Source organism: Limanda limanda, chromosome 19, assembly GCF_963576545.1.
Source record: "Limanda limanda chromosome 19, fLimLim1.1, whole genome shotgun sequence".
NCBI lineage: Eukaryota > Metazoa > Chordata > Actinopteri > Pleuronectiformes > Pleuronectidae > Limanda > Limanda limanda.
Genome location: NC_083654.1, coordinates 7,851,941 through 7,876,561, shown reverse-complemented (window position 1 = coordinate 7,876,561; position 24,621 = coordinate 7,851,941). Strand labels below are relative to the sequence as shown.

Sequence of the window (24,621 nt, the reverse complement as noted above, 5' to 3'; positions counted from 1 at the left end):
GCCTCTCTCTCGCACGTCTCTGACGCTGAATGCTGATGCGGAGATAATCAACCGCAGTCAGCGCCAACTGAGAGACAAACCGCAGTGAAGTCATTAACAAACCAGGGTCTCTGGAGGAGGAGGGGGGGGCGGTGTGTGTGTGTGTGTGGGGGGGGGGGGGGGGGGGGGGGGGGGGGGGGAAGGAGCCGTCTGGATTGAACGTGAGGGGAGCGGTAGAGCAGTTGGTGAAAAACGGTGAAAAACGTCATGTGCAGAACGATTGAAAAGCCATGAATGGATCAGCCAATCATTCTTTATTTATACAGCACTATTCATACAAATAAAATGAGAACCAAAGTGCTTCAAAGAACCCTCTGAACCCAACACACACACACACACATGCACAAAAAGCAAGTATTTAATAGAGCACTGAGAAAAAAACGACAGGACCAGCTGGGGGTCCCAGGCACATAACCTCTGTCTGTCTGGCTCTTTATATGTTAACCCCCCCCCCCCCCTCCCCACCAGTCAGCTTGTACCGAAGAAGCCCCATGGACAGGCAACAAAAGCCCCCCCCCACCTGTTCAACCCCGGAACATACCAACGGGAAGAGGCAGAGTTTAAAAAAAGACTGAAATACAAATAGAATGTTATTTAATTGAACAAGTAAAGCAATTAAGAGAAGAAATTGGATAGAATAGAATTAAACAGAAAGATCTATATAATAGGGGAAAAAAATCCAATCCTAAGAGATAATAGAGGGAGGTGATTTTAAAAAAAGTATATTAATTAAAAGAGAATTTTTTAAACAAGTGGATCATTTACAGAGGCATAGCAGTGATTTGAAGCATCAGTTCACGTCCGGGCAGGGAAAATACACGGGTGGCGACACAGGCCTGATTAGTCGTCGCTGTGCAGAGAGAGTCGAGTCATCAACAGTTGAACTAAAGGATGTGTGCATATGAATGAGTGGAGGAGTTATAGAACACTGTACCAGCGGCTTTGCTACAGATAAGCGCTCCGTACTCTTGAAGTGCATCTATTCCTTCAATCTAATCCACCTAAGGGTTGGTATATGCAGTTATGTCTTACACACACACACAAACACACACAGATTTATTTCCCCTGGAGTCCCTGCTGGTCAGCAAGTGAGTGACTGATGTGACTGCTTTATCTCCAGGCTATCTGCACTCCATTAACAGTGCATTACATTGTCCTGATGCTATCTGCATCTGCCCACCAACATGGACACCTGTGAGGCAATACAGTGGGCTGCACAGTCCCACTTGTACTACATTACACACATCACCTTCGGCAGATAAATGAAAATGGAAAAGAAAACATGTAGGATTTGTACAACTTTTTATAACGTTGCTTGTTTTGTAAATACACGTACGCAAATGCATATGAGACGTGACATAAAGTAATATTGCCGACAGATACGCTTTTAAGGAAACAATAAAAAGGATGATTACAAGCACTGGTGTGGAATACTTGACTAAATTATGGCTCAGTAGAGAGATGGATTAAAAGAAAAAGGAAAGGAATTGCATTTCTTTGTTCATTTGTTCCCTGTGTAGAGGAAGAAGTCAATTACACTTACAGCAAACAAATCAAGGCTGACAAATGAAACAAGGTGACGTTCACGCGTCCACTGTGTTTTACTCTGCTCCGCACAAATCGCTACGCAACAATCCTCAGGCAGAAAGGAATTAGCGGCGGGAAAAAAAAAAAAACTAATTCAATGCCGTGCCACGCTCGCCCTTAGGAGAGGGACAAAGCTAAGTGGTAGCCATGAGATGCTGTTGTTTACTCGCCATGTGTGTGTGTGTGTGTGTGTGTGTGTGTGTGTGTGTGTGTGTGTGTGTGTGTGTGAAGGTCTGTGTGCGTGTGTATATATATAAACGTTTTTACAGGCTCAAGGCCCACATGATAAAAAATATAACCTTCCATACTGCATGGAAGGTTATAAATCTACTATTGATTTGATTAAACACCCTTAAGTCTTTTATTTGATTCTATAATCTACAAAATCATACATTTAGAGTACAGACCACAGACTGTATACAAAGATGGACAATACATCTAACTCCCGTTATCCAGAAATTAATCCAAAATATATGAAAGCTGCCATTTAACGCCTTTGATGTGTTTTGGAGCTCAGTATCCATCAGGGGGCGGAGCTGCAGCATAGAGGCAGTGTCGATACACCAGCTCGACCAATCAAATTCATTTTCATCCTGTTTTTACAGCATCAAATAACACAATTACTAAAATAGAACTTGGAAATACATTTGTGTTATGTACCTGAAATGATAGACCATCTTTGAGAAAAATATTTGTTCACATTTCGAACAGACCCACGTCCTATCCGCTAATTAGGAGGAGGCGGGGTTTATGACCTGTACTGCAGCAAGCCACCAGGAGGCAATCTAGCCGCTTTGGCCTCACTCTTTGGGAGCTGTCGTATTGTCCATCTGTAAATGCAGTCTAGGGCCATGGTTACATTTACGTCACCAGAGTTGAACACCACGTGAAGCCACACTGCAATTTGCCTCGCCACAGGAAGCTACTGTTACATTCCCCCCCCCCCTCGCCCACACGGATTGGAATCGAACCGGTAGCCGGGGGTTCATCACCGAAACATTTGCATACGTGTGACCGTCCTCGTTGGTTCAGACTCGTCGATGTGAAAAAGATTCCAGCGACAGTCACAAGGCGACGCTTTGCCTGAAATAAAACACACAAAGCTCAACGGAGTCCAAATAACGCGTGGATGCGTCAGCGTTTCTCTCAGGTTGAACAGACAGAGCTGGCTAAGTGCAGCCATGCAGAGCAAAAGGCACGCTGGGAACGTAAGTGAAAACAAACACACACACACAAAAACGCTTATGTACACAATCCTGGCTGCTCTTCTCAGAAATCTCCCAGATTAAAAAAATAGGATGCAGCCACTTAGCACATGCACACAGCTGATTAGACACTGGAGCCGTTGCATTTGATCCCTGTTTGTTTCTCCTCCTGTCTTTGACTCATCGTGTGTCTCTGACCTCGTCCACGGTGTCGTGTCCGCACAAAACCTTTGCGGACGCCTGTTTGTTTACTCCTGTTGTGCTGGGCTGTTTTTCATCAGCCTGCTAGACAGACTCTGCTTCATCCATTCATTCATCCGGCCTGATTCTGCGCTCCCTTTATTTTCCCCCTCTACTACTGATCAATAATGGGGTGACGCACCGATGCCATTTTCTGGTCGACATGGAAAAGCTGCAGAGACGGTTGCCGGGAGCAGTAAATGTTTTATCCAACATAAAAACAAACAAACATCTTTCTTTGAAAGTCAATTCTTTACAAACCACACTTATTTTCGCTGCCATTTTTTTTCTATCGCTATTTGCCACAAGTGTAATGATTATAATGATGATGGTTTGATGGGGATTTCTCCTGTTTCACAACGATAGCACCCCCTGTGCCATGCCCATAAAGATATGGTTTTCTGACTTGCACAAAAACACTGGACCGGCCAGCACACATTTGAAATTAACTGTAAGACAGACCTTCAGGTGCCGAGTTCACACAACACTACATCCACCTGCATTATGACTTCTTCTCTCCGAACCTGACCCGAGCTGCACTGGGTCTGTGTTACCCTGAACATCACACTAACGGTTACTGCTTGATTTCCCCTGTTACAGACATGCTGTGTAAAAAAAATCTGGAGGTTGCACCTGACCACTACATATACCTTCACCCACCTTCAGCTCCGATTGGTCGAAGGTGGCTGGAGTTGCCACGGGCTGGAAATCTAATCAGCGAACCACTCTATTCGCTCTTTGAAGAGTTCACACGTAACGATTGGCGACCACTAATCGGGCCCGAATCGGAGATTTGTTGCTGAGTCGCAAAAAAACATTAGCTACTGGCAAAACAGGCTGAAAATGGCGTGAACTCAGCTTAATGCTCTTGTGGCTCAATGGGTGTAAATCCCTGCACCCAGGCTATAGAGTCTATAAGCAGTAGTGGAGGCTAACAGCATCATATCAATTTGTATTGTTTCACACGTGCAGTGATGCAAGTCTAAAACACGGACGTTTTCTTCCAACGACGTTTGATGACGCTCTCACTCTATATTCGAAATGTGCACTGGTCTCTCTTTATGTTTCCCTCTGCCTCTCTCTCCCTCCCTCTAGCTTTTCACTGTGATCCTCGGTTTCCTCTCCGCTCCGTGGAGGGGATGCCACTAATAAACCCCCCAAAAACAAGGTTGGGTAGAAGATCCGATTAGCCAGCGGGGGCTAATAGGGACACGGTGACCGATGGAGCGCCCAGCCGACGCTATTTACTTTCTACCCGTCGCTCTTCTGTCGTTCGTGCGGCAAGGATGATCAAAGAGCAGCAGAGGGAAGGAGACAGCGAGGGGGAAAAGAGAGAGGAGGGTGAGGAGGAGGAGGAGGAGGAGGAGGAGGAGGAGGGGATGGCTGTGGTGTGTTTGTGTGACTGAAAAGAAAAAAAGCACTGGTTGTGATCTAGAAGTAGCTGCGGGCTCATCGCAAACGCTGATGTGCCCGGACGCCATTCGTCTTGTGTCTGTGTGTTGTTGACAGCCTCTCCTTACGTCCCCCTCTGCCCGTGGAACTCAACGTTAATGTCCTCTGTCTCTTCGTTGTGCATCAACGTCGCGGCACCGTCATTCATGTAATTTCTGTACAGACCCGTTCACACTCTTCACATTGCTTCCGATGGAACAGATCACCGAAAGTTCCCTCATATCTAAATAGGCACAAATGCAACTGGCCCCAAAAAAGCATTTGCCTATTTATATGCCGTGTGTGTGTGTGTGTGTGTGTGTGTGTGTGTGTGTGTGTGTGTGTGTGTGTGTGTGTGTGTGTGTGTGCGTGTGTGTGTGTGTGTGTGCGTGTGCGTTTGTGTACGTGCATGCACCTTTCATCCATTATCACATTTCACAAGGTGTTTGGATAACTAATTAGAGTGTTATGCTCAGTGTCTCCCAGGGATGAACGGGGGAAAACAAAGGGAAAGAATGAAATCAAAGAAGGAAAATATAACCGCGGCAGCACAGAGAGAAAAAAAAAAAAAAAAAAGGGAAAAAACAAAGAAATAAAATGCAAAATCAACAGAGGCTTGAAAAATATGCCAGGGATTTGCCTAAGCTGGGAAACAAATGGCGTGACAGTGTTTCACAGTCCCATAGATTACAGCTGAAGGGAATGTATTTCCTCTGTTTTTAGCAGTGGGGTTTTGGGAGGGGGGTGAATACCCATGGTTCTATGCCCCCATATTGTTGTTTTGTTGTCTTTTTTCTTTTCTTTAATTTCTTTCTGCAATGAGCGGCAGCTAACATGGAATGTTTTTCAAACATCACACTTCACTTGAGTTCAGTCTGAGAAATGATTTCACACACGCAACAGACACTAAACTCTTGTCTCCTGGAGTTTGCTCAAGACCAGGTCAAGACAGGTCTAATGAAAACAGTCTGGGCAATTTCAAACAAATAATAATACAATCTCTTCCTCTCCCAGGGATACAGTGTATGTCTGAGGATGGGATTCTTATAAATTGTCTTATTAAAGGCACAAAGATAATTTTTAGGATCAGAGAAGAGACTGATATCAGACTTTAGAGAGTACATTTCAAAATATTGAGAAACATCAAACATGGCAACTGGCAAAAAGACATCAAATGCCGAAATGATTAAAATCATGTCTATTCAATTTAACCTTATTTTAGAGAAAATGGTGATACTCCAAAATACAGAGTATCAGGGTCATTAAAAGAAACACGTATCCTAAGACTATGACAATAATGTCAAAAGAGAACAAGAATGAAGTCATTATTTAGAGGAAAATCGTAACATTACGACAATAGAGTAATAATGAAAACACTTAGCCTTACATCCTCATTTTGACTCTGATCTTCAAATATATTTCCCCTGTGAAATGAACCTTAAACCATCTCATAGTATTACAACTTTGTTTGGTAAATTCATTAACTTGTCTCACTATTTCAACTTTATTAAAGTAAATGTACCGATTTTTCCTCAAAATATTATTTTACTCTTTTTAATTTTCAAATGTGTTATCATACATTTACATATTTTCCCTTGCAATATGACATTTTTATTCTTAAATATTTGTTTTCCTTTTAATTGGCCCTAAAAGTCGGCGGCTGCATTGCACAGCTGAATACTCTATTGGTTTCTCACCATGGCTGGTGAACACACCTGCAGCTTAGTCAATAGTCTTATGCAGTTATTTATCTCCCTGGTTGACTGTTATATATCAGACATTGGAGCTACAAACAGGAGGTGGGCTGCAGGTCTGCAGCTCGTCATCCAATCAGGACGGACATTTCTCAGCAGGCAGTGGTGTCCTCATTGTCGGAATTTTTGATTCCTCAAGGAACAGCTGTCGCTATATTGCACACGTATCTAAAGTTGATTTAAATAATTTCTCACGGAGGCAGACACTTTTCCAACCAGACGGATTTTAGTGTCTTCTCAACGGAACGTATGATTCACAACATGCATGAAGGTAAATGGCAGAACACACAATCTTACATCATCAGTGACACAAAGATAAAGTATCACAGCAGAGTGTATCACTCTGTGTCTGTGTGCAGACCTCCTACCACTGTCATTTCTCCAAACGTGTAAGGCTGAAGGGTTGTTAATGCATTTTTTGAGAGAGCTTGATAGCATGTACAGTATATGATGTGTGTTCACCACTACTTAAATATGCATACAAAACAGGATTAAATACAAACTGCACAAGCGCATCGCCTCCGACTTTAGTTTAAAGATACCCAAAATAAACCACTAATAACTGCAGAAAGAAAATCTAAGAAACAGATTTTTGATTCTTGCAGAGAGCAATTGTTATAAGACTTGTTGGTATTATCATCCATGGAGACAGAGAGAGATAATCCATAGATGCAAAATAATTTCTATCGATCTCATCCACATGATGCGGGTGGAAATCAAAGGCAGGAAGCGTCGTTCTCGAGTTAAAATTAAGCAGGTTTATTCAGAGGTCACAGGTCAGGAAACTGCGGTGTCTAGCAAATGATCATGCATGGTCCACTGATCCTGCACAGGAAAAATGGCGCTTAGTCAGAGTGTGCACAAAGCTTATATATTGATACTGGGCATGACAGAGGTTCTTCTTGGATTGGGATTGGTCGAGACTAGACGGTCCTGCCTTCCTGGCGTTGGGTCCTCCTCTTGGCGTTGCGTGATGACGACGTTGTACGTGCATGCCATTGCTATGGTTACCAGACGTCATAAGCATGTTGCCTGAGCGTGTGTGCTCAGTATATGTGAAGTAAAGTGAAGTGCAACCAGAGGTCACAGTGTTCAAGGCACCTTCAAGGTGCCTCAAAGCATTCCAAGACTGATAATTTCACAGGGGAGGATATCTCAGAATTTAATATAATGGAGGGACTCATGAATGCACTGTGAGAGAAAGCCTCCCTTCTTGATACGGAGCTACAAGGATGTTCAATCTTGTAACGAGCTGGAGATGTGTGTGTGTACTGATGTGTGGTGAGAGAGAAGCCTGTATCAGAGTTTAAGCATGAATCATCTGAAGTTGAAAAGAAGTATGACGTACTGTTATGTGTGTGTGTGTGAGTTAATGCTCAAAGGACATGGTATGTGTATCTGACCACACGTTAAAGTGTGTGTATGTGTGTGAACAGTAGTGTATTATCAATACACAGAAGGAATGAATATGAACAAGTTTTCTATGAATTCTTTAGCAAAACAGCCATTGACTTGCAGGTGTTGACCTGATCCTTCAACCATCATCGCCTTGCAGTAACGTGACGTCAGCTCAAATCGGGCTGACCGCACAGAATTGGTTGAACACAGTTTCTACTGGAGGTGAATCAGGCTGCAGCACGGCAGCATTTAGAGTGATGGAAGTGGTGTTTCGCTTCAATAGAAGAGAAGAATAGAAATGGATCGTTTCCACCGATTTGTCTGATTTGTAAAATGTGAACAATTGCACTTGGTGTTTCATCCAAATACGATTTCACAGAGACAAAGCTGCTGCATTGTTTCCCAAGAGATGCTACAGACACAGTACCGACGACAAAATGGCTCTTTTTCACAGAAATGATTATTATTACGTCAAATTAAAAAGAATCCTCCCAGACAGTTTGATCAATCTGAAATGACTGCAACTAAGAGAAGTCATAATGGCAGTGAAATGAGCTAAGACACGAGCCCCTCCTGCTCTTCCCACGTCTCCAACGCGCTGCACATGTTAAACCTGCCGCACATGCGGGCTCACGAGTCGCGCTGCGCCTCAGGAATTGTAATTGGAAAAAATTGTAACTGACGAGATTTGCATAAGTTGTCACGCAAATCAACACAATGAATTCCCTGAAGTGAGAAACGCATAAGATCTGCCTCCCACCATCTCTGTGTTAGATGCTTTTATCAATTTGTTTCATGAAATTATTGTATGAATCGCTGTAAAATTATATGTACATACCCGTTGGTATTGTATGTGCTCATCAACATTCAACAGAAATTACACACATGTATATGAAAACAATGCATGTCAATTTGTGGGTTTTGTACACGGGAATAACTTGAATAGATGGATTTTTTTATACTATTTTTGTAGATGTCACCATTTTTTAAATAAGAAACTCTTTCTGATATGATCTATAGTCTAAATTTGGAAATATTTCTCATCACTATTGTAATTTCCTCTGCTGCTGTGCTATGCATTAATAATCACAAAACCAGCAAAAATTATTTCCCACCAACATTCCACCAATTTCTGGCCAAACAATTAAACAAGTCAACCAAATTTTGATTTTGTCCCATTTTTTTAATACTTGCATTCACATTTTAGTAACTGGCGCTGCACAAGGCAAAAGGAATAATGATATACATTTATATTATATTCTTTTAACTGGCTAAAATGAGACCAGGGAGCACCATGGGGATAATTATACCTTTGTTTCTGGTGATTATATTCTCACCCCTGGAGACTCAAAATGCTCAATAGGCCGGCCTTAACAAATAATGAGGTGCATTCCCACAACACAAAAGAATGTGAGTGAGTAGAGGAGCTCTGAGAATGACACATCTCCTTGAAAGGGTGCAATGCGTATTTAATCGTTTATCTTGGCAGGGAAACATTTCATTACATTTTCACCGCTGGTGAAGTGTTTCCTGTTAAGAACATTGATAGGCCCCGGGACGGGAGAATGTCAATAGCAATGCACACAATGAGTGATACGCAGGATGCATGGTATAAATTCACAGCCATCTAGTTGATTATTTCTCTAATCTGGGGTTACGGGACCTAATAATTCTGCCTTGCAGGTGAGCAGATGCCATAAATCTCAACATCATCTCACTTTTTTTTCCCCGGCGCAAGATGATGAAAAACAAACTATCACTCTTCCTCCTGTTTTTAGCAGTCTGTCGTTAAAGCTGGCGTTGATAAGTGGCAGTCTCTGCATTAACAGCCCAGATTCAGAGGACCCATAAATCCAACTGTGTGTGTGTGTGCGCACGCTTGCATATGTCCGGGGGTGTGTATGAAAAAATAATCTACCTACATAGTTTACATGGATGTGTATGTGGAAGGTGTTGAATAAGATGCATAATCATGACCACTGCAAAGAAGTTAAACCACACAGCCTTGAAGCCATATTTCTCATGACAAACACACACACACACACACACACACACACACACACACACACACACACACACACACACACACACACACACACACACACACACACACACACACACACACACACACACACACACACACACACACACACAGCATCAAACACTCCTCCTCCTCCTCATGTAGATACACAATATACTCCTTGAATAGATGTTGCACAGCATGTTGACATACAAGTATGTGGAGCTTGGGTTGAACGCACAAAGACGAAAAGTGTATGTGTGTGTGTGTGTGTGTGTGTGTGTGTGTGTGTGTGTGTGTGTGTGTGTGTGTGTGTGTGTGTGTGTGTGTGTGTGTGTGTGTGTGTGTATGCAAACACATGTTGGAGAGCTGGAGTCATTTTGCAAAGTATGTGCGGCACAATTGATTGATGGCCACGGCCTTCACAGAAGAAGAATTACTGCCATGGCGAGCGCTCTCCAGCAGGACGAGCCGTTGTACGTCAGCCACTCTCACCCTGACCTGCGGACATTGGCCCTCTTCAAGCTTGACTCATTGACTAACTTGTGCCCGCTCACACATACAGTCGGAGACGTGGAGGCACACTAACACAACACACACTGCGAGAGATATGGGACTGAATTCACACAACACTCACCACTGTTTATATATATTTATATTTTTATTTGTCTGCTATATGACTAGCATTAGCTTAGAAGTGATAAAATAGATCATCTCTTTTAATGTATAAGCAGCTTGTATGATTGAAGAGAAATATGATAGACAAATAATGCAGCTGATCCACGAGATGATTTAAGTTGCTAAACAACATGCAGTTGTATCAAGGAAAACTGCAGTAAACAACGTGTGGGGTTTTATCTTTACAGCTGTATAAACAATATTTTCTGTTCTTTACTAACTAGGAGTTGTTGTTGTTTTTCTTTGAAGCAGCAACTTTTTTATAATTGAAAGGCTTCTCTCATTCTGATAAACCCACACAGAACTATGGCACAGATAAGCGTTTACATCTTCAAAATTCAAACAATCCTACACATCGTCTAGTTCTTATAGTGGAAATATGAAAGGAACTGGTCTGGGAACCTAAATGATATATCCTTCCTAAAACAGTAAAATAAAGTGAAAATAGAACGATGTCCCTTACAACGCATCTCAACCAAAATCCGATGAGTTCCAAGACCCAGGCTCCACCCGTCCAGTTTGTTGGAGGTCGGTTTAGTTGATTTTGTGTGACGACAAACAAACCAATTATCACCTGACCCTGCAGTTCCCCTCAGTTCCCAGAATCTTTCAGGTCCATAACTTCCCCGTTGGGTTCAGTCACATCACTCTGGTTAATGTCGCTTGTGGAGGCATCAGGCAGCTATTTTGAGCACGAAAACCTCTGAAACCCGACTGAACTCCATTAGCACAGCACCCAACAACACACAAATTAGCTACCTGGGGAACGAAGTGCAGCGTTTAGCAGCTGAAAAGCAACAACAGAGCTTAAAGGAGAGTGAATTTTGGACTGAAAGACTTGACTTGGGCACAAACGTGATTCCGAATGAAAGCTTCGTGGTTTATTAACGTAATTTCGGGTTTAAATTCGGAATAAGTCATTTCCTGCCGCCATGGGTGTCTCAACCAAAACAACAACAACAAAAGATGGAGTTTGGTGACATTGTGAAGAAGTGAGGGATTGTGGTTTTTGTTTTTGTTTTTGCCATCTTTTTATGTGAGTATTCCTTCAGTATTCATCATTCAAAAGCTTGTTTGCGGTTTAGAGGTTTGCTTCATTGTCAAAAACATCTGTTAAAACAGCTTCACATTAAGGATCTTTAAAGTGTGGCCGGTTCTGTGTCTCAGAGCGGCTGCGAGTCGACCTTTGCACTCGTTTCTTGTATGATCGAAACATCAGATCGAACTCAATTGGTCGACATAAATCAAATATAACCAAGATGTAAAGGGGGAATTTGGCCTCAGATTGTTTCAGAAGTCCATTTGTACAGCTTTTGGCAGACAACCACGGCGCTGATGCATGCACAGTGTGACACCACTGAGAGGTGTGAATGATCAAATGATCAATTAGCGGGAAAACATTTGTTTGTTTTGATGGTGTGTTTCAGAGAACAGATTTGTGAAGCTCGAATCGGAAAAGACTCCAAAAAGAAGCAAAATAAAAGCAACCGCATAATCCTTTCATTCCTTCTCATTCAGACACCGCGCTTTCAAATCCTCGTTTCAAAGCAAATACGTCTTCAAAAATCCTCTGTGACTCTGAGAAATGACAGGGTTAACACTTGTCCAGCCCACTGCTGTTGACTCTGTGCTTAGAAGTGTGTTTGTCTGAAGGCAGAGTGTGTGTGTGTGTTTTTCTGAATTTGCGAGTGTGGTGTTCATTTTATCTCTATTCCAATAAAACTTCATTTTGTGGACACTAAATCAGTTCGCTCAGATGGGCTTTATAAACAGCCTTGCTCTCCCTTTGTAAGCACAGTCTAGCCGTACACACACACACACACAGATGCACATACACAAACAGAGGAAATTGTGTATCCATGACTTAAGCTGTTTGCAGATGAAGTCTGGACATTTTCCTGGAATTTCGCGGAGGGGCTGCGCGTGAGAATATCGAGTCGGTTGTCAGGCAACGGACGCAAATCTGGATAAAAAACAAATATCTCAGGATGAGAAAGGTCTACCATACACGTAGGAGAAAAATAAAAGACAAGAGCTTGTGACGTTAAGGGCCTACGCTGGTGTAAAAGGGCTGTAGCCACACACACTTTGCTTTCTACAGCGCAATTTACACATCATGTCCTGCCTCCTGCTGCTCTGGACATTTTCCTGCTGCGTCCTTCATACATGAAAGGCAATCCACACAGAAAGTCGGGACCCGATTTCCAAGACATTTCCTGGAGCTCATTTGTGAAAACTAGTTTTATATCCATTTTCCTGTAATCCTTCTCTACCCATTAATAGCCTAAAATCCATCCATAAAACATGTCTTCACCTTTAAATCTTAGGACACAAGCTGTAATGAGGACAGGTCCCTATCTGTTGACTTTGTAAACAGATTCTGAACACACACAAGCTGGTATTGTGACACCCCAACCCTCACAGCCCCCAAGGCCCGACTGTAGTGTTACTGCCACTCCCAGCACCATGCACTAGTGCTCCTTATTTAGGTCCTATCCAGTCCGCGGGCTGAAAATCTGTCTCTCCCGCGCCTCCTCCTCTCTCACACTCTCCTGCCCCTGCCAGACTGCCAGGCCTTAAGTCCTCCCCCCCCCCATCACTCCCTCACCGAGAGGGGAGGCATGTGGCGAGAGACGTCTTCGCACACCCCACTAGCTTTTTCTCTCCCTCTGCTGAAATGTACTCAGCGCCCCCCCCCAGGTCGGCAGTTACAAGGTGAAATGTGACTCAAAAGTGGAGAAAAAGGGGCCTGCTTTTTTACAAGGAATACATGTGCACTCGGAGTGACAATGAGTGAGCTGGTGAGGGCTCAGTGTTTTCCGCTTAAGGTCAAGTTGGCTGTTGCTTTAGTCATGGGAAGCACTCTGTGACTACAGTGCTGACAACACCACAGGCTCTGTTTAACCCTGGACACGGGGGTTGCCGGGGTCTCGGGAAACGTTCCATGACCATTTATATAAAAAAAAGAAAGAATGACTGCAGATAAATGTCCACGAGACTTCTCATTTTGCTGAATTCATTAAGTGTAATTAACCGTGGCAAACACAGCTCTGGCAGGAGACGTGAGGATATTAGGGAGAAGGGAATTAAAACGGAGATGAAGAAACGTGTTTTGGCCGTGTGGTAATGCAGCTGCACCCTTTTGAAAACTGTCCGTCCAGCTGATGTATAGTAAGTGCTCCTTCATCACGGAGTTGAGGGCCAGATGTTGTAAACACTCGCATCCATAAACTATGTTGTTGTAAAATCATTTCCTTGTCAACGAGAAATAAGCAATAACACAGATTTGGTCAAATTATGATCCCGGTTGTGGGATGTTGCTCTCGTGTGGCTCTCAGTGTTTCTTATATTAACAAGGTTTAGTTTGAGGACCGGTTGGTTGCATCACATGACGGTTGTGTAACAACACCATCTAGTTTGACAGTCGTGATTACAAGACAACACAAATACATACATCTGTGAAACACAACAGTGAATTCAACAAGTTTTTTTAGTTTTCTTTCTTGCTTTGGGGTTGCCTTGTTGAATCTGTTGCACCGTTTCAAAGCATTTTCTGAAGTTTGCTGCTGTGGTTTGTCTTTTGTTAGTCTGCAACACAGATTTTTCCCTTCTACATTTTGTGCCTGTGTGAAGCTCCCAAACACACCGAGGCCACAGAATGCACTTAACCACTTACTCACAATACATCTCTGAATATTCATGAGGTTTTTTGATTTTTTTTTTCAAACTAAACAAAACTTTCCTCCTATTCTCTCTCCGCTTCTCAGGTGTCACTCGGGATCTGGATTTTAATGAAGTGCTGCAGCAACAGACTGACTCACACATGCATTTCCTAAGGAGTGAGCTTGACTCATAAAGAATCTGCAGCGGGAATACGCACACTCACAAACACACACGCGCGTCAGTGAGCATACACTATAGTTGAACACATAAGCACACATCCTGTAAGAAGCCGGACATAATTTTGGGCTGGCGTTCACTAATATAACAACAATTTCATCAGCTTTTCACTGACGGAAGCGGACAAATGAATGGGTAGATAAACGAATCCAAAGGAAAGTGACTGCTTTGAAAAGAGAAATCAAAGGTGATCATTTGAATATGAAGTGAGGCAAAACATTCATTTTTGATGACGAGTGGAGATTAAAGGAGCAATTCTCCGAGCACCAAACAACCTATGGCGTGGTATACATGAAAGGCGGATGAAATTCAGCGAATGTGGTGTGCAGGAGACAAAATGGAGAACGGGCTGAAGAGATAAGATATTAAAAAATAGGTATGGGAAGGAGAAATTGGAGGGAGAGGAGCGAGAGAGATGGAGAGAAAATTACATTTGACACAAGCGGGAGATGAGAGCAAAAGGAGGCCTGAATTATCAAACGTGCATCTTTGTGTGTGTGTGTGTGTGTGTGTTTATGAAAATGTGCCAGTGTGTGTGTGTGTGTGGAGTTTTTGAGTGAAAATACACATGCATGTTCACACAGACTGCAGTCGACTGGAGAGAGCTGCCTCATCCCAGCTTTTCAAAACTCACTCACAGATAAAACTTGAAGTCTCACTTTTACAAAACGCCTCCCTTGAAAGTGAAGAGCGTCGGGTCAAAGACGACACAGGCAGAATCTAAAGGAGATCCGTTTTCCCTGTGAAATCCCGAAACCGCTGCAGCTTCTCCATCCCTCTCATCTTGTCTCTCTATTCCCAACAACCTTTCCCTTTTTGCTTTTTTTTCTTCTCGTCTTCCCAGATTCCCTCCTCTTACTAATTTTCGTAGCGTGTAGACAGTGAGAGTGGAACGCTTTCCCTCCGTCCAACCTGAGCATCAATATACACCAGAGCCCATAGGTCCAGGAGAAAAGGCTGAGGAGAGCAGCACAGCACAAATCCATAATGGATTTTTCTTCTTCTTCTTTTTTTTGCTCTCAAAGAATGGGAGGCGCAGCGAGGGGAAGGGAGTTGAGGGAGCGGGTTATCGACAGGGAGAAACAGAGACGGCCTACAGAGTCTCGCAACAGTGTCGGTAACAAAGGCCCTCATGAACGTTTCAGTCATCTGTCTCCTCAGGGCTTCCATAGCTTTACAGTATTTGTGAGGCTAAGCTCAAAGCAGAAGGTGACAGGAATTAAAAGAAGCTTTAGTGTGGTGCCAACTGATCAGATGCGGAAATTGTTACTAATGGATCCAGTGTGTGAGTGAGGGACTGCCAAGAGGTCTGATAGATATGAGCAATAATGTCTCTAAATACAAAATGCATGGGGGATTTGCAGCTCCCTGGCTGTATCTAATTATTTCATTTAATATGAAAGAGAAGTCTGGCTTTTTTTGATAGCAAATTCAGGCTAAATATATTTATTTCCACGGTCTGAACTCAATGAGCAGGAAACTGCAAATCAGTGAGACCGTATTTGAGGACTACTCCACTTTAAATGTAGATTTGTCTTTGCAGTTTGATCTTTCTGACACAACCAAACTCGGTTCTAGTAAAAAACAGATCTTTTGAAGAACCCTTCTCGTGGTTGAGGATCTTCAGAAACGTCTCGGTGTTGATGTGGAGACGGGGGAAACTGTCCATTCACTTGGAGATAAGCCCGAAAAGTTGAATTTGTTTTGTGAGGGTGCGTGTTCCAGTCATGTGCAGGAGATGCAGACATGAAACTACAGCAGGGCAAATTAAATGTTTAATCATGTAAGTATTTAATTATTATTTTATGATAAATCATGTATACATTAATGGGGGAACTGGGTTATCTGTAATCACACTGATGATAATCAATCATTGGCACAACCCTAGGCAGCCTTTTAGTTTTTGAGCGCAATTAATTTACGGACAGGGAAAAAAACACAAGCCCCTTAACAGAGGTATGACATTAAAATAAAGTTAAAGACTAAATTGACTGATAGCAATAATGTTTTTGTTCGATCACTTTCTATAAAAAAAAATCAGGATTGTATCGTTTATGAAATACATGTGATTAAAAAATCTGATAGGGTGACAAGCCTAGTTTAACTGTACAGTTCCTCTGGCTCTATGTTAAAGGACAGACATCAGACGGCTGTATAAAGGTCACTGCTATGTCCAACACACTAACAACACAGAATTCGTCACTTCTGATTGGCCAGCATGTCTTCATGGTGAGTAGTCATATCGCCACCTGTTGCATCGGCATATTCTTGACAACAAGATTTTATCTGCTGCTTAAATAAACATTCTTTGTTCATGTAGACAGGATTTTTGTTTAAGATTGAAGGAGGAAAGCCCCTGTTTTGATGAAACAAGGATGAGGACTAGCGCTCAGTTTGCAAAGTTGGCACAAGGCAGCACTTTCCCAGGTTACTAAATTGCTGGTTTTACGGGAGAAGAATGACGCTGCTGATTCAGAAGTTGTTTTTTTTGAGTCTTCACACACCCAAGTGCTCTTTATTTAATTTTGCTGGTAGCTCTGAGGAGTAAAATGTGCCCAGAATTCCACTGAGTAAACCCTGATGCAGGCACAGTCTCCACAGAGGAACTCTTGTATTACTCACCAGAGGCTTTGCCCGAACTGCCAGTGATTATAGTCTCCATTATCATTTCACCTCTTCCAGTTTCCAGTCCGCTGCCTTTATCAATACCTCCAGGTCCAAATGAATCTTTAAGGGATCATTTCCATTTTAAAACAACTCTGGGTTGAATTTGAATGGTTTGGTCGATTGTAGTTATTGCTCACAATCGTGTTATACCTACTACAGTTATTGCTGAAATCAGGGGAAATGGTGATCTCCCCCCAACCAAATGTGATGGTGCAAGGGATAGGTGGTTGTATGAAAAGATATGTTGTAAACAAGAGTCCAGGCACTATGACGCAATCGGTTTTCCAATACAGAAGGAAGCGACCCTTGATTCTTGAGCCTGTATGTTTGCAACTAATCTAAGTAACAGTTGAATGCAGATATTAGTCCAGTAGATAAGATATATTTAAAAAGAATTAACACTTCACAGTTAAGTGTTAATACAGCATCTCTCTACCTTCTTTTCATTCTGGCTGCCCACCAATGTAATACATATACTAAGCATTCAACAGTAACTTTATGGTCAAAGTGTCACTGTTACCAGAATAAATCATGTCCAAAACCAACACACATGCGCACATAAAGCACTGAGTCCAACCTTACCGTGTTCTCAGGTTCCCCGGGCTGGACGGCCCATCATATACAGACAAGAGGTCAAAGTCCTCCTCCAGGGCGAAGCCTTGAAACACCAGCTGTATCCGGTTGTGCTCCGCCGCCACGATCACCCACGTACAGTTGGCGTAGTTAGGATAACCGTACGGGTAGCCGGGGCTCTCTATCGTCCCATTGGGACTGTTTAGTGTGTAGCTGCAGTTTTGAGCTGCGGAGAGAGAAAAGGGAAAAAGGTGGTTATTTATTATAAAAGGGTTTAAGACCCGTTGGAATAGCTTGCACTGTGGAGAAATTATGAGTTTAAAAAAAAAAAACACTCCTCTGGATCCTTGAATAGAAATGACTAAAATACGCACACTAACGCACACCACCAGTGAAGTGCTGCAACATCCATTATCACCTACAGCATGCAGCACAAGCCATTAATACAGCGGTGCTAAATGGCTCACGATTTTCCCATCTTTCGCCACCTCCATCATCACACACTTGTTCACTCACCACAATAGTAATAGGTTCCCACATTAATACAAGAAAGAGCTGGAGGAGGGAAGAGACACACAGACACACACACACACACTTGAATACCACAATTATAGTACTCGTCTTGCATGTTTCTTCGCAGCCGCTCAAACCGCCTTCAATCTAAAACTTTAATTGCGTGTGTTGCCACTCATCACCACTGAGAGTAGGGGTGGGTGTGGGGCACGTGAGCGTGTGTGTGTGTGTGTGAGAGAGTCTCCCACTGATGTGAGCACAGCCCCGACTTTTACTCAATGTTCATCAAAGCATTTAGGTTTAATTCATGACTAATGTGGACTGATGTGTGATTGCACTTAAAAAAAATTGTGCAGCTCCCTGTGTTTTCAGATTGGATTCTCAGTGCTGATGCACAAATTAATATCTGCAGGGATAGCATCATGGGTAACTAATGAGACACGCATGGTCACGGCTATCTCTTCCAATCAAATATATTAATGTGGAAGTTGATTTTGGTCCAATCCCATTTCTTCCCTTGGCCCTTCCCCTTCGTTTTGCGTGTTCACGTGTAGGGGAAGGCTGTCCCAATAACTGTTGGGATGGATGGGTAGGGCTAAGGGGCTTTATAGCCCTCAGACACTTCAAACCAAGGGGTACCCAGAATGCCTTGCGAATCACCGGCAAGCTGGGAGGGAGACCCACAAATGTAGTTTTTTCTCCATCTATAAGAATTTAAAAAATATGACAATATTTGATATATTAGTTTAATATCATTTAAACGTATTATTGTAATTTTTTTCACAACAAATGATAAAAAAAAGATTACGAGTGTGCTAGCGATAGCCTGCTAGTGTTCTTTTTTTTTGCATGATGATCCTGTATTTTCATATCATTTCATATGGCAACCCCCCCATCGAAGACTACTCACGATGTGTCGGGTTTTTCGCGATGACTAATGATGATGTAATGACTTTTTTGAAGTGCTGTCTCAATTCGTAGGGAAAGATTTCAACCATTACCCCTTGTGACTCCGTTTCAAGGGCCAAGATAACCCTCGGAAATAAGGGCTAGGGCCAAGGGGTGAAATGGGATTGGGCATCGGCCTCTTTAGTCTATCGTTAGACTGTCAAACAAAGATGACGAGAATAGTCAAGTCGGAATAATGAAATCTAAACACCCCGGACATGAGCTGTAGCTTGGGACCTAAGACTGCAGGAATACGTCGCACGCAGAGTTGATTCTCCTTTGAACACAAAGCCTGACGCAAGCTGAGTTAAGGTCACACAAAAGGAGCCTGAATAAATGAGCATCCGCACAGAGGTACTAAATTAGATTGTCATGCAAGAGTACATTCTATTTATACAAACGATCTGTATTTTCCCCTTTGTTTGCTCCAGCCACAAACCTGAATCATAATGCAGCCTGATTAAAATGTAATTAGGTGGATATAATTGGAGGACATCTGTTATCAGCATGACCCACATTATTCAACACAAACAATGCAGCGGTACATATACATTTTTGTTCTGCTCATTTGTATCCCCACCCACAACTGTGTAAATGTCTATAGCAAATCGATGCAATGGAAACGAGCTAAACTACCTGAGGGCATTAAAAAAACTGGAATCTTGGGTAAACACACTGCAGCTTTGAAACATGTAAAAGTGAAGCCGGCCTTGTTAAATCCCCTTCGGGGGAAATGTGAGTATCATTGAATAATTGAACACTTGTGAAACACACAGATTCTGTGCTACTTTGTGTGCGCGCTCTCTGATGGGACGAAACAAGTCCCACAGATCAAAAATCCCTCCCTCATGTCTGGATAAAACCAACAGTGATTTACAGGTAGAGGAAAGTAATTTGCATTCCTTTCAGTGTTTAATAACACAACTAAAATACAAAAAAGTGATTTTCTTTTAAAAGAAAGTAAAGAGAGAAAAATAAATGACAAAAAAGCATTACAGTATGAACACGGCTAATCCCTGGTTAGCCAGATGAGCAAACGCTGGATTTTTTTTTCGCAGGAATAATCAAGCCTGTTGTTGAAGAGTTCAGGGGCTATGTGGCACATTTATGAATACTGAAATATCTGTTATGGAAAAAAAAACACGCATAGCAGCACAAAAACAAACTAAATCCATTATTAGCTGTTTGTTTCTGGTCAGCGCAACAAATCTGTATCACGAAATGTTTGTATTTTATTTTTTTTGTCAGGAGGTAAAGATCCATGTCGTATATTCAGCTAATGGATCTTTCTAACATGGTTATAAACCATGATGACATGTTACCATCTAAGATGTGTTGATTCTCAAATTCTCAGACTCTTTAAACACTATCCCATATGGTATGCGTTAGCTCTCTCCCCCAGAGGAATACTCTTTGACCTGTACAATGAAGACGCCTTACACTACAAGATACTAAACATGTCCTTATTTAGGCAGAAGGCCCTGTTGTGTGATGTCATGCTATCTCTAGTTTTGGGGTCGCACCCATAGATATATATATAAAGACTAGATGTCTCGTTCGACGGAGCCGGACGTCCGCACATGGCGGCCATCTTGCTAGAATGAGCTCGCTCACCCATAACATTGTGTTGTAGTGGCACTTACTTTTTAAATAACGATAACTTGCTAAATTTTCAACCGATTTTTAAACGGTCTGGTTTGTTATAAACGTCAGAGATGTAGTTATGACACTGCATACATTGAAAATAAGTTGAAAATTGAGCAAGTTATGGTTATTTACCACTACCAACACAATGTTATGGGTGAGCAAGATGGCCGCCATGTGTGGACGTTCGTCTCCGTTGGCCGGCAACACAGACGAGACATCTAGTCTTTATATATATCTATGGTCGCACCTCCCCAATAAGACTCATTGTCTTACAGAGGCAAGGCAGATTTTCACCATTTGACATGTAAGTACTGGGTCTGCGATCTCCTCTCTTCAAACACCGACTTCGACAAGACACTACGGCTTGAAAGACACGACATCCACATTGTCTGCATCAGCATCAGCAGCAGGAGGATAATAGCATCTCCAGTCCCGGTGCATCCATCATGCCACTGTCGACTCCCCGGGCCCGTCTCAGCAAAAAAAACCTGGCAGGGGCCTCTCGCCCGTCAATCTTCAACGCTTCACACGTGCTTGACCTCTTCCGAAAGATGCTAATGTGAGCACACTTGAACCCACGGACACTTCAATACACTTGAGCCAGTTGTTGCATTGTGAGTTCACCTCTTTTGTTCGGGTCGCTGAGATCTGTGCAGTGGAGTTTTTGCGACAAAACAAACAACACCGTGTGAAATAAGATAGGTATTAACAGTGCGTGTGTTATAGAGCGCTGAAAATAGCATCATCACATGGTGGGCTCGCATTTCTTCTCTTCACCTCCCTCGTCTTTAACCACCAACCAGTGACGGACACAAACAAACCGGAGCGAGCGCTATCCTTTGGATCTTGCATAAAAGCCTTTAAATAGGCCCAACGAGAGAGCATCCACACCCGCCATTACCAGCAGGTCAATACTAATATCCAAGTAAAACCTCCACCTCCAGCCCTCCCACCTGATTTTCATATACACAGCACGGTCAATAATCCCTCATCATCTCCTTCATTACCAGGCCTCTATCAGACAAATGCCAATCAATGGCTCACGACGGCAGAGCTTGATAGGGGTCAGAGTGGACTGTGCAGCGCTTGTGCATTGGTAATGAGTCGGGTGGGTGTGGGCCGGGGCTGCATTACAAAACAATACCAGCGAGGTTAAAATGGCTGAACTGTTATTGTTATCATAAATATCATCAGTCTGGGGATTTAATTGAAACGCTGCGGTTAAGAAATTACTCTTTGACACTCAAGACAAAGTGTCGGTGTTCAAAATGAATGTTTTTAGATTGTAATCGACCCGGTGAGTTTGAGCAGCAGAAGGGAAAAACGCCCGGGTTCATGTGTTATTAGGAGGAAGGAACATATTGATGTACGACAGGTGATCAACCACGCAGCCGAGCGGTTCCGGTGTTTTATGGGTACAATTAAGCGGAGCCAAAAAAATGAAAAATCATGACAAAGAATCTACCGAGTCTGCCAGCGCTCGGCCAAAATTACATTTTGAAGTGTGCGCACCTGTGCCAAGTGACCGACTCTTGAATCGATAATGACGCAGGCAATCTGGGATGAAAGACGAGGATGGGACTCTCACAGAGTTTTTTGTTTTTTTTTGGCACGTTTTATCCTCGCTGAAAAAAACAGGATGCTGACAATCGAGTTGGACCAGAAAAAAATAACAGACACATCAAAATGCACTGAAAAAATCACATTCGCGGGCATTAGGGACTGATTTATAGCATCATCAAGTTTTAATTTCCACTTTACGCAGGGATAACGGGGATGTTAGCCAGATGTTTGTCTGCTGCTCTGTAGAGTCGCACTGATCCATATTCTCCTTGGATCTAAGCACCAGTAACTCACAACACAGTTTACCATCATATAAGATACAAGTGTGATGGGGAGGTACACACAAGGCACATAAATCTCCACTCGGTTCTTTGAAAACCCTGAGCCTTTGATTAAGTAGATCCAGCACTCGGAGCCTGGTTGAATTATTTAAGCCTCGCCCAGGGTGCATTATGAAATTAGCTGCTGGGAGCGGGTGACCCACTCTGAAGCCCCCCAGTTTAAACCTATAGGGAAGAGCCCATCCTGCAGATGACCCCAGTGACACACCATAAAGACCATTTAAACAGACTGCTGGCAGTGCTGTTTTATCCCAGTTACACCACCAGCAAGGTAGAAGATCATATTTTCTCTAGTTGTGTGAGTTCAGGTGAACTATTATGAGCGTGGTACAGGAACGGCTTCAATGGGATGGTTCAGCAAAACTGCAGAACTAGTTCCAGTGGTTTGTGTATTTTATCCAACAGCATGTTTATGGGGAGTATTTGCATTGCCTTGTACGGGAATGTTAAACTATAAGCTCGATAACTGTGGATGTTCAACAGATTTGTTGTCCACTGCTTAGTCCCACTGTGCCACCGGCAGCGTTCGCCTGGCAACTCCGGCGTGCATGCTGCCAAACGGGTGTCTGACCTTGCCGGGGCAGCGCTCCAGGTGTGTATGTGTGTGTGTGTGTGTGTGTGTGTGTGTGTGTGTGTGTGTTTGCAGGTGCTATTGTTTGCTTTGCCAGGGCAGTTGTTTAGTAGCAGGCCCACAGAGCTGCTGCAGTGCGCCGTGACACTTTGATGAATCGATGGTCACTGTGCTGCGCTCAGGCAGGACAGCCACCCCTTAGAGCGGAGGAGGGGGACAGGGAGAGAGCCAAAGAAGAAAGAGGGAGAGCTGGCGGCAACATAGACTCAGAGACACCGACTCTATGGATGTTTGAGAAAAAAACATGATGTGGGAAATAATAATAAGAATAGAAGCAAAGGTGAGGTGAGGGAAAAACTAGGGGGGGAAATGATCGAAAATAGCGGCGGAAAAAAGGGAGAGTGGGAAAGTAAGTGCTTGTCAGAAGGTCAACGAGAGGAAGAGCAATAGCCAGTGGGAGTAAATGAGTTGGAAAGAAGAGGAAGGGCTATATCTGTGTTTTTATTTTTGTAAACTATATTTTTTGCATCTTGCTGCTTTTGTGTGTCGAGGTCACAGACAGCCAGCGTGATATTCATAGCAACATCGAGCTTAATCTGCACCGTTAGCTAAAGCTAGAGGTCTACTGGGGGATCAGTCTGTGTGTGTGTGTGTGTGGGTGTGTGTGTGTGTGTGTGTTTGTTTGTGACTGTAAAGTGAGGTGAGTGTGAATACATATCTGTACACAGAGGTATTGGTTGTCTGCACATGTATGAGTGTAATCCCTATACCCTGACTGAGTACGGTGTCACATATCCTCATGTAACTGCTCTGCTGAGATACAATTACACCGACTACAGTGACGCTCAACAGGAGGAAATTATATCTTGGGGAACATAATCCCGACGTCGCATTCACATAATGCCGCAAAGACACAAACAATAGAGGCAATACGGAACTACAAATCTCCTTTCTGGGCCCTGTCCCCCTTCTTTTCTCTATTCCCTTGTTGCTTTATTCATCCCCGCTTCTGTCTTGTCGCCTCATCTGCAATTCAAGTTTTGCTTTTTGGACAAAAGACAATTTTGCAGGGAGCGTCCCGTTCCTGTAGTCAATAATAGAAACGCCTAAAGTCTAAAGCCGTGCATGAGGGGATACAGCTGAGAAGGAAGTTATTGTTTGAAGTTAAAGAGAGGTCCCTTGGAACTTCGGGCACAGCGAGTCTGTGACACTGCCATGAAATGCAAAGCCGTGATTTAGAAACACTAAAGAAAATGTAAAAAAAATGATCGTTGAAACGCTGAAATTATTGTTTCGCTTGCTGTCTTAACACGGGCAGTATATTTTAATACCATTATAACACCTGGAAGTATCACTACTGTTATTATCAGTCTGACAATCAATCAACCTCAGTTTATTTCCTGTCCACAATCACAGAGTGTTTGCTCATTGTGGCAACTGCTGGCAATCGTGAGATATAATATTGTAAGTGCCTTGGCTTCAGATAATGCATGTTCTGATTTGGCGCTGTAAAAAACTAAATTGCACAGCTGATATATGGAGTTCA

The 24,621-nt window shown here is 43.0% G+C and overlaps 1 protein-coding gene across 1 annotated transcript in view; it reads right to left on the bottom strand.

Moving 5' to 3' along the window:
- The window catches only part of csmd2 (CUB and Sushi multiple domains 2), a 260,666-nt gene that overhangs the window by 222,533 nt on the left and 13,512 nt on the right, over positions 1 to 24,621 (bottom strand). The window contains exon 2 of the mRNA XM_061092731.1: positions 17,502 to 17,718. Within this exon, the coding sequence (XP_060948714.1) occupies positions 17,502 to 17,718 (217 nt within the window). The remainder of the gene's footprint in view (positions 1 to 17,501; positions 17,719 to 24,621) is intronic.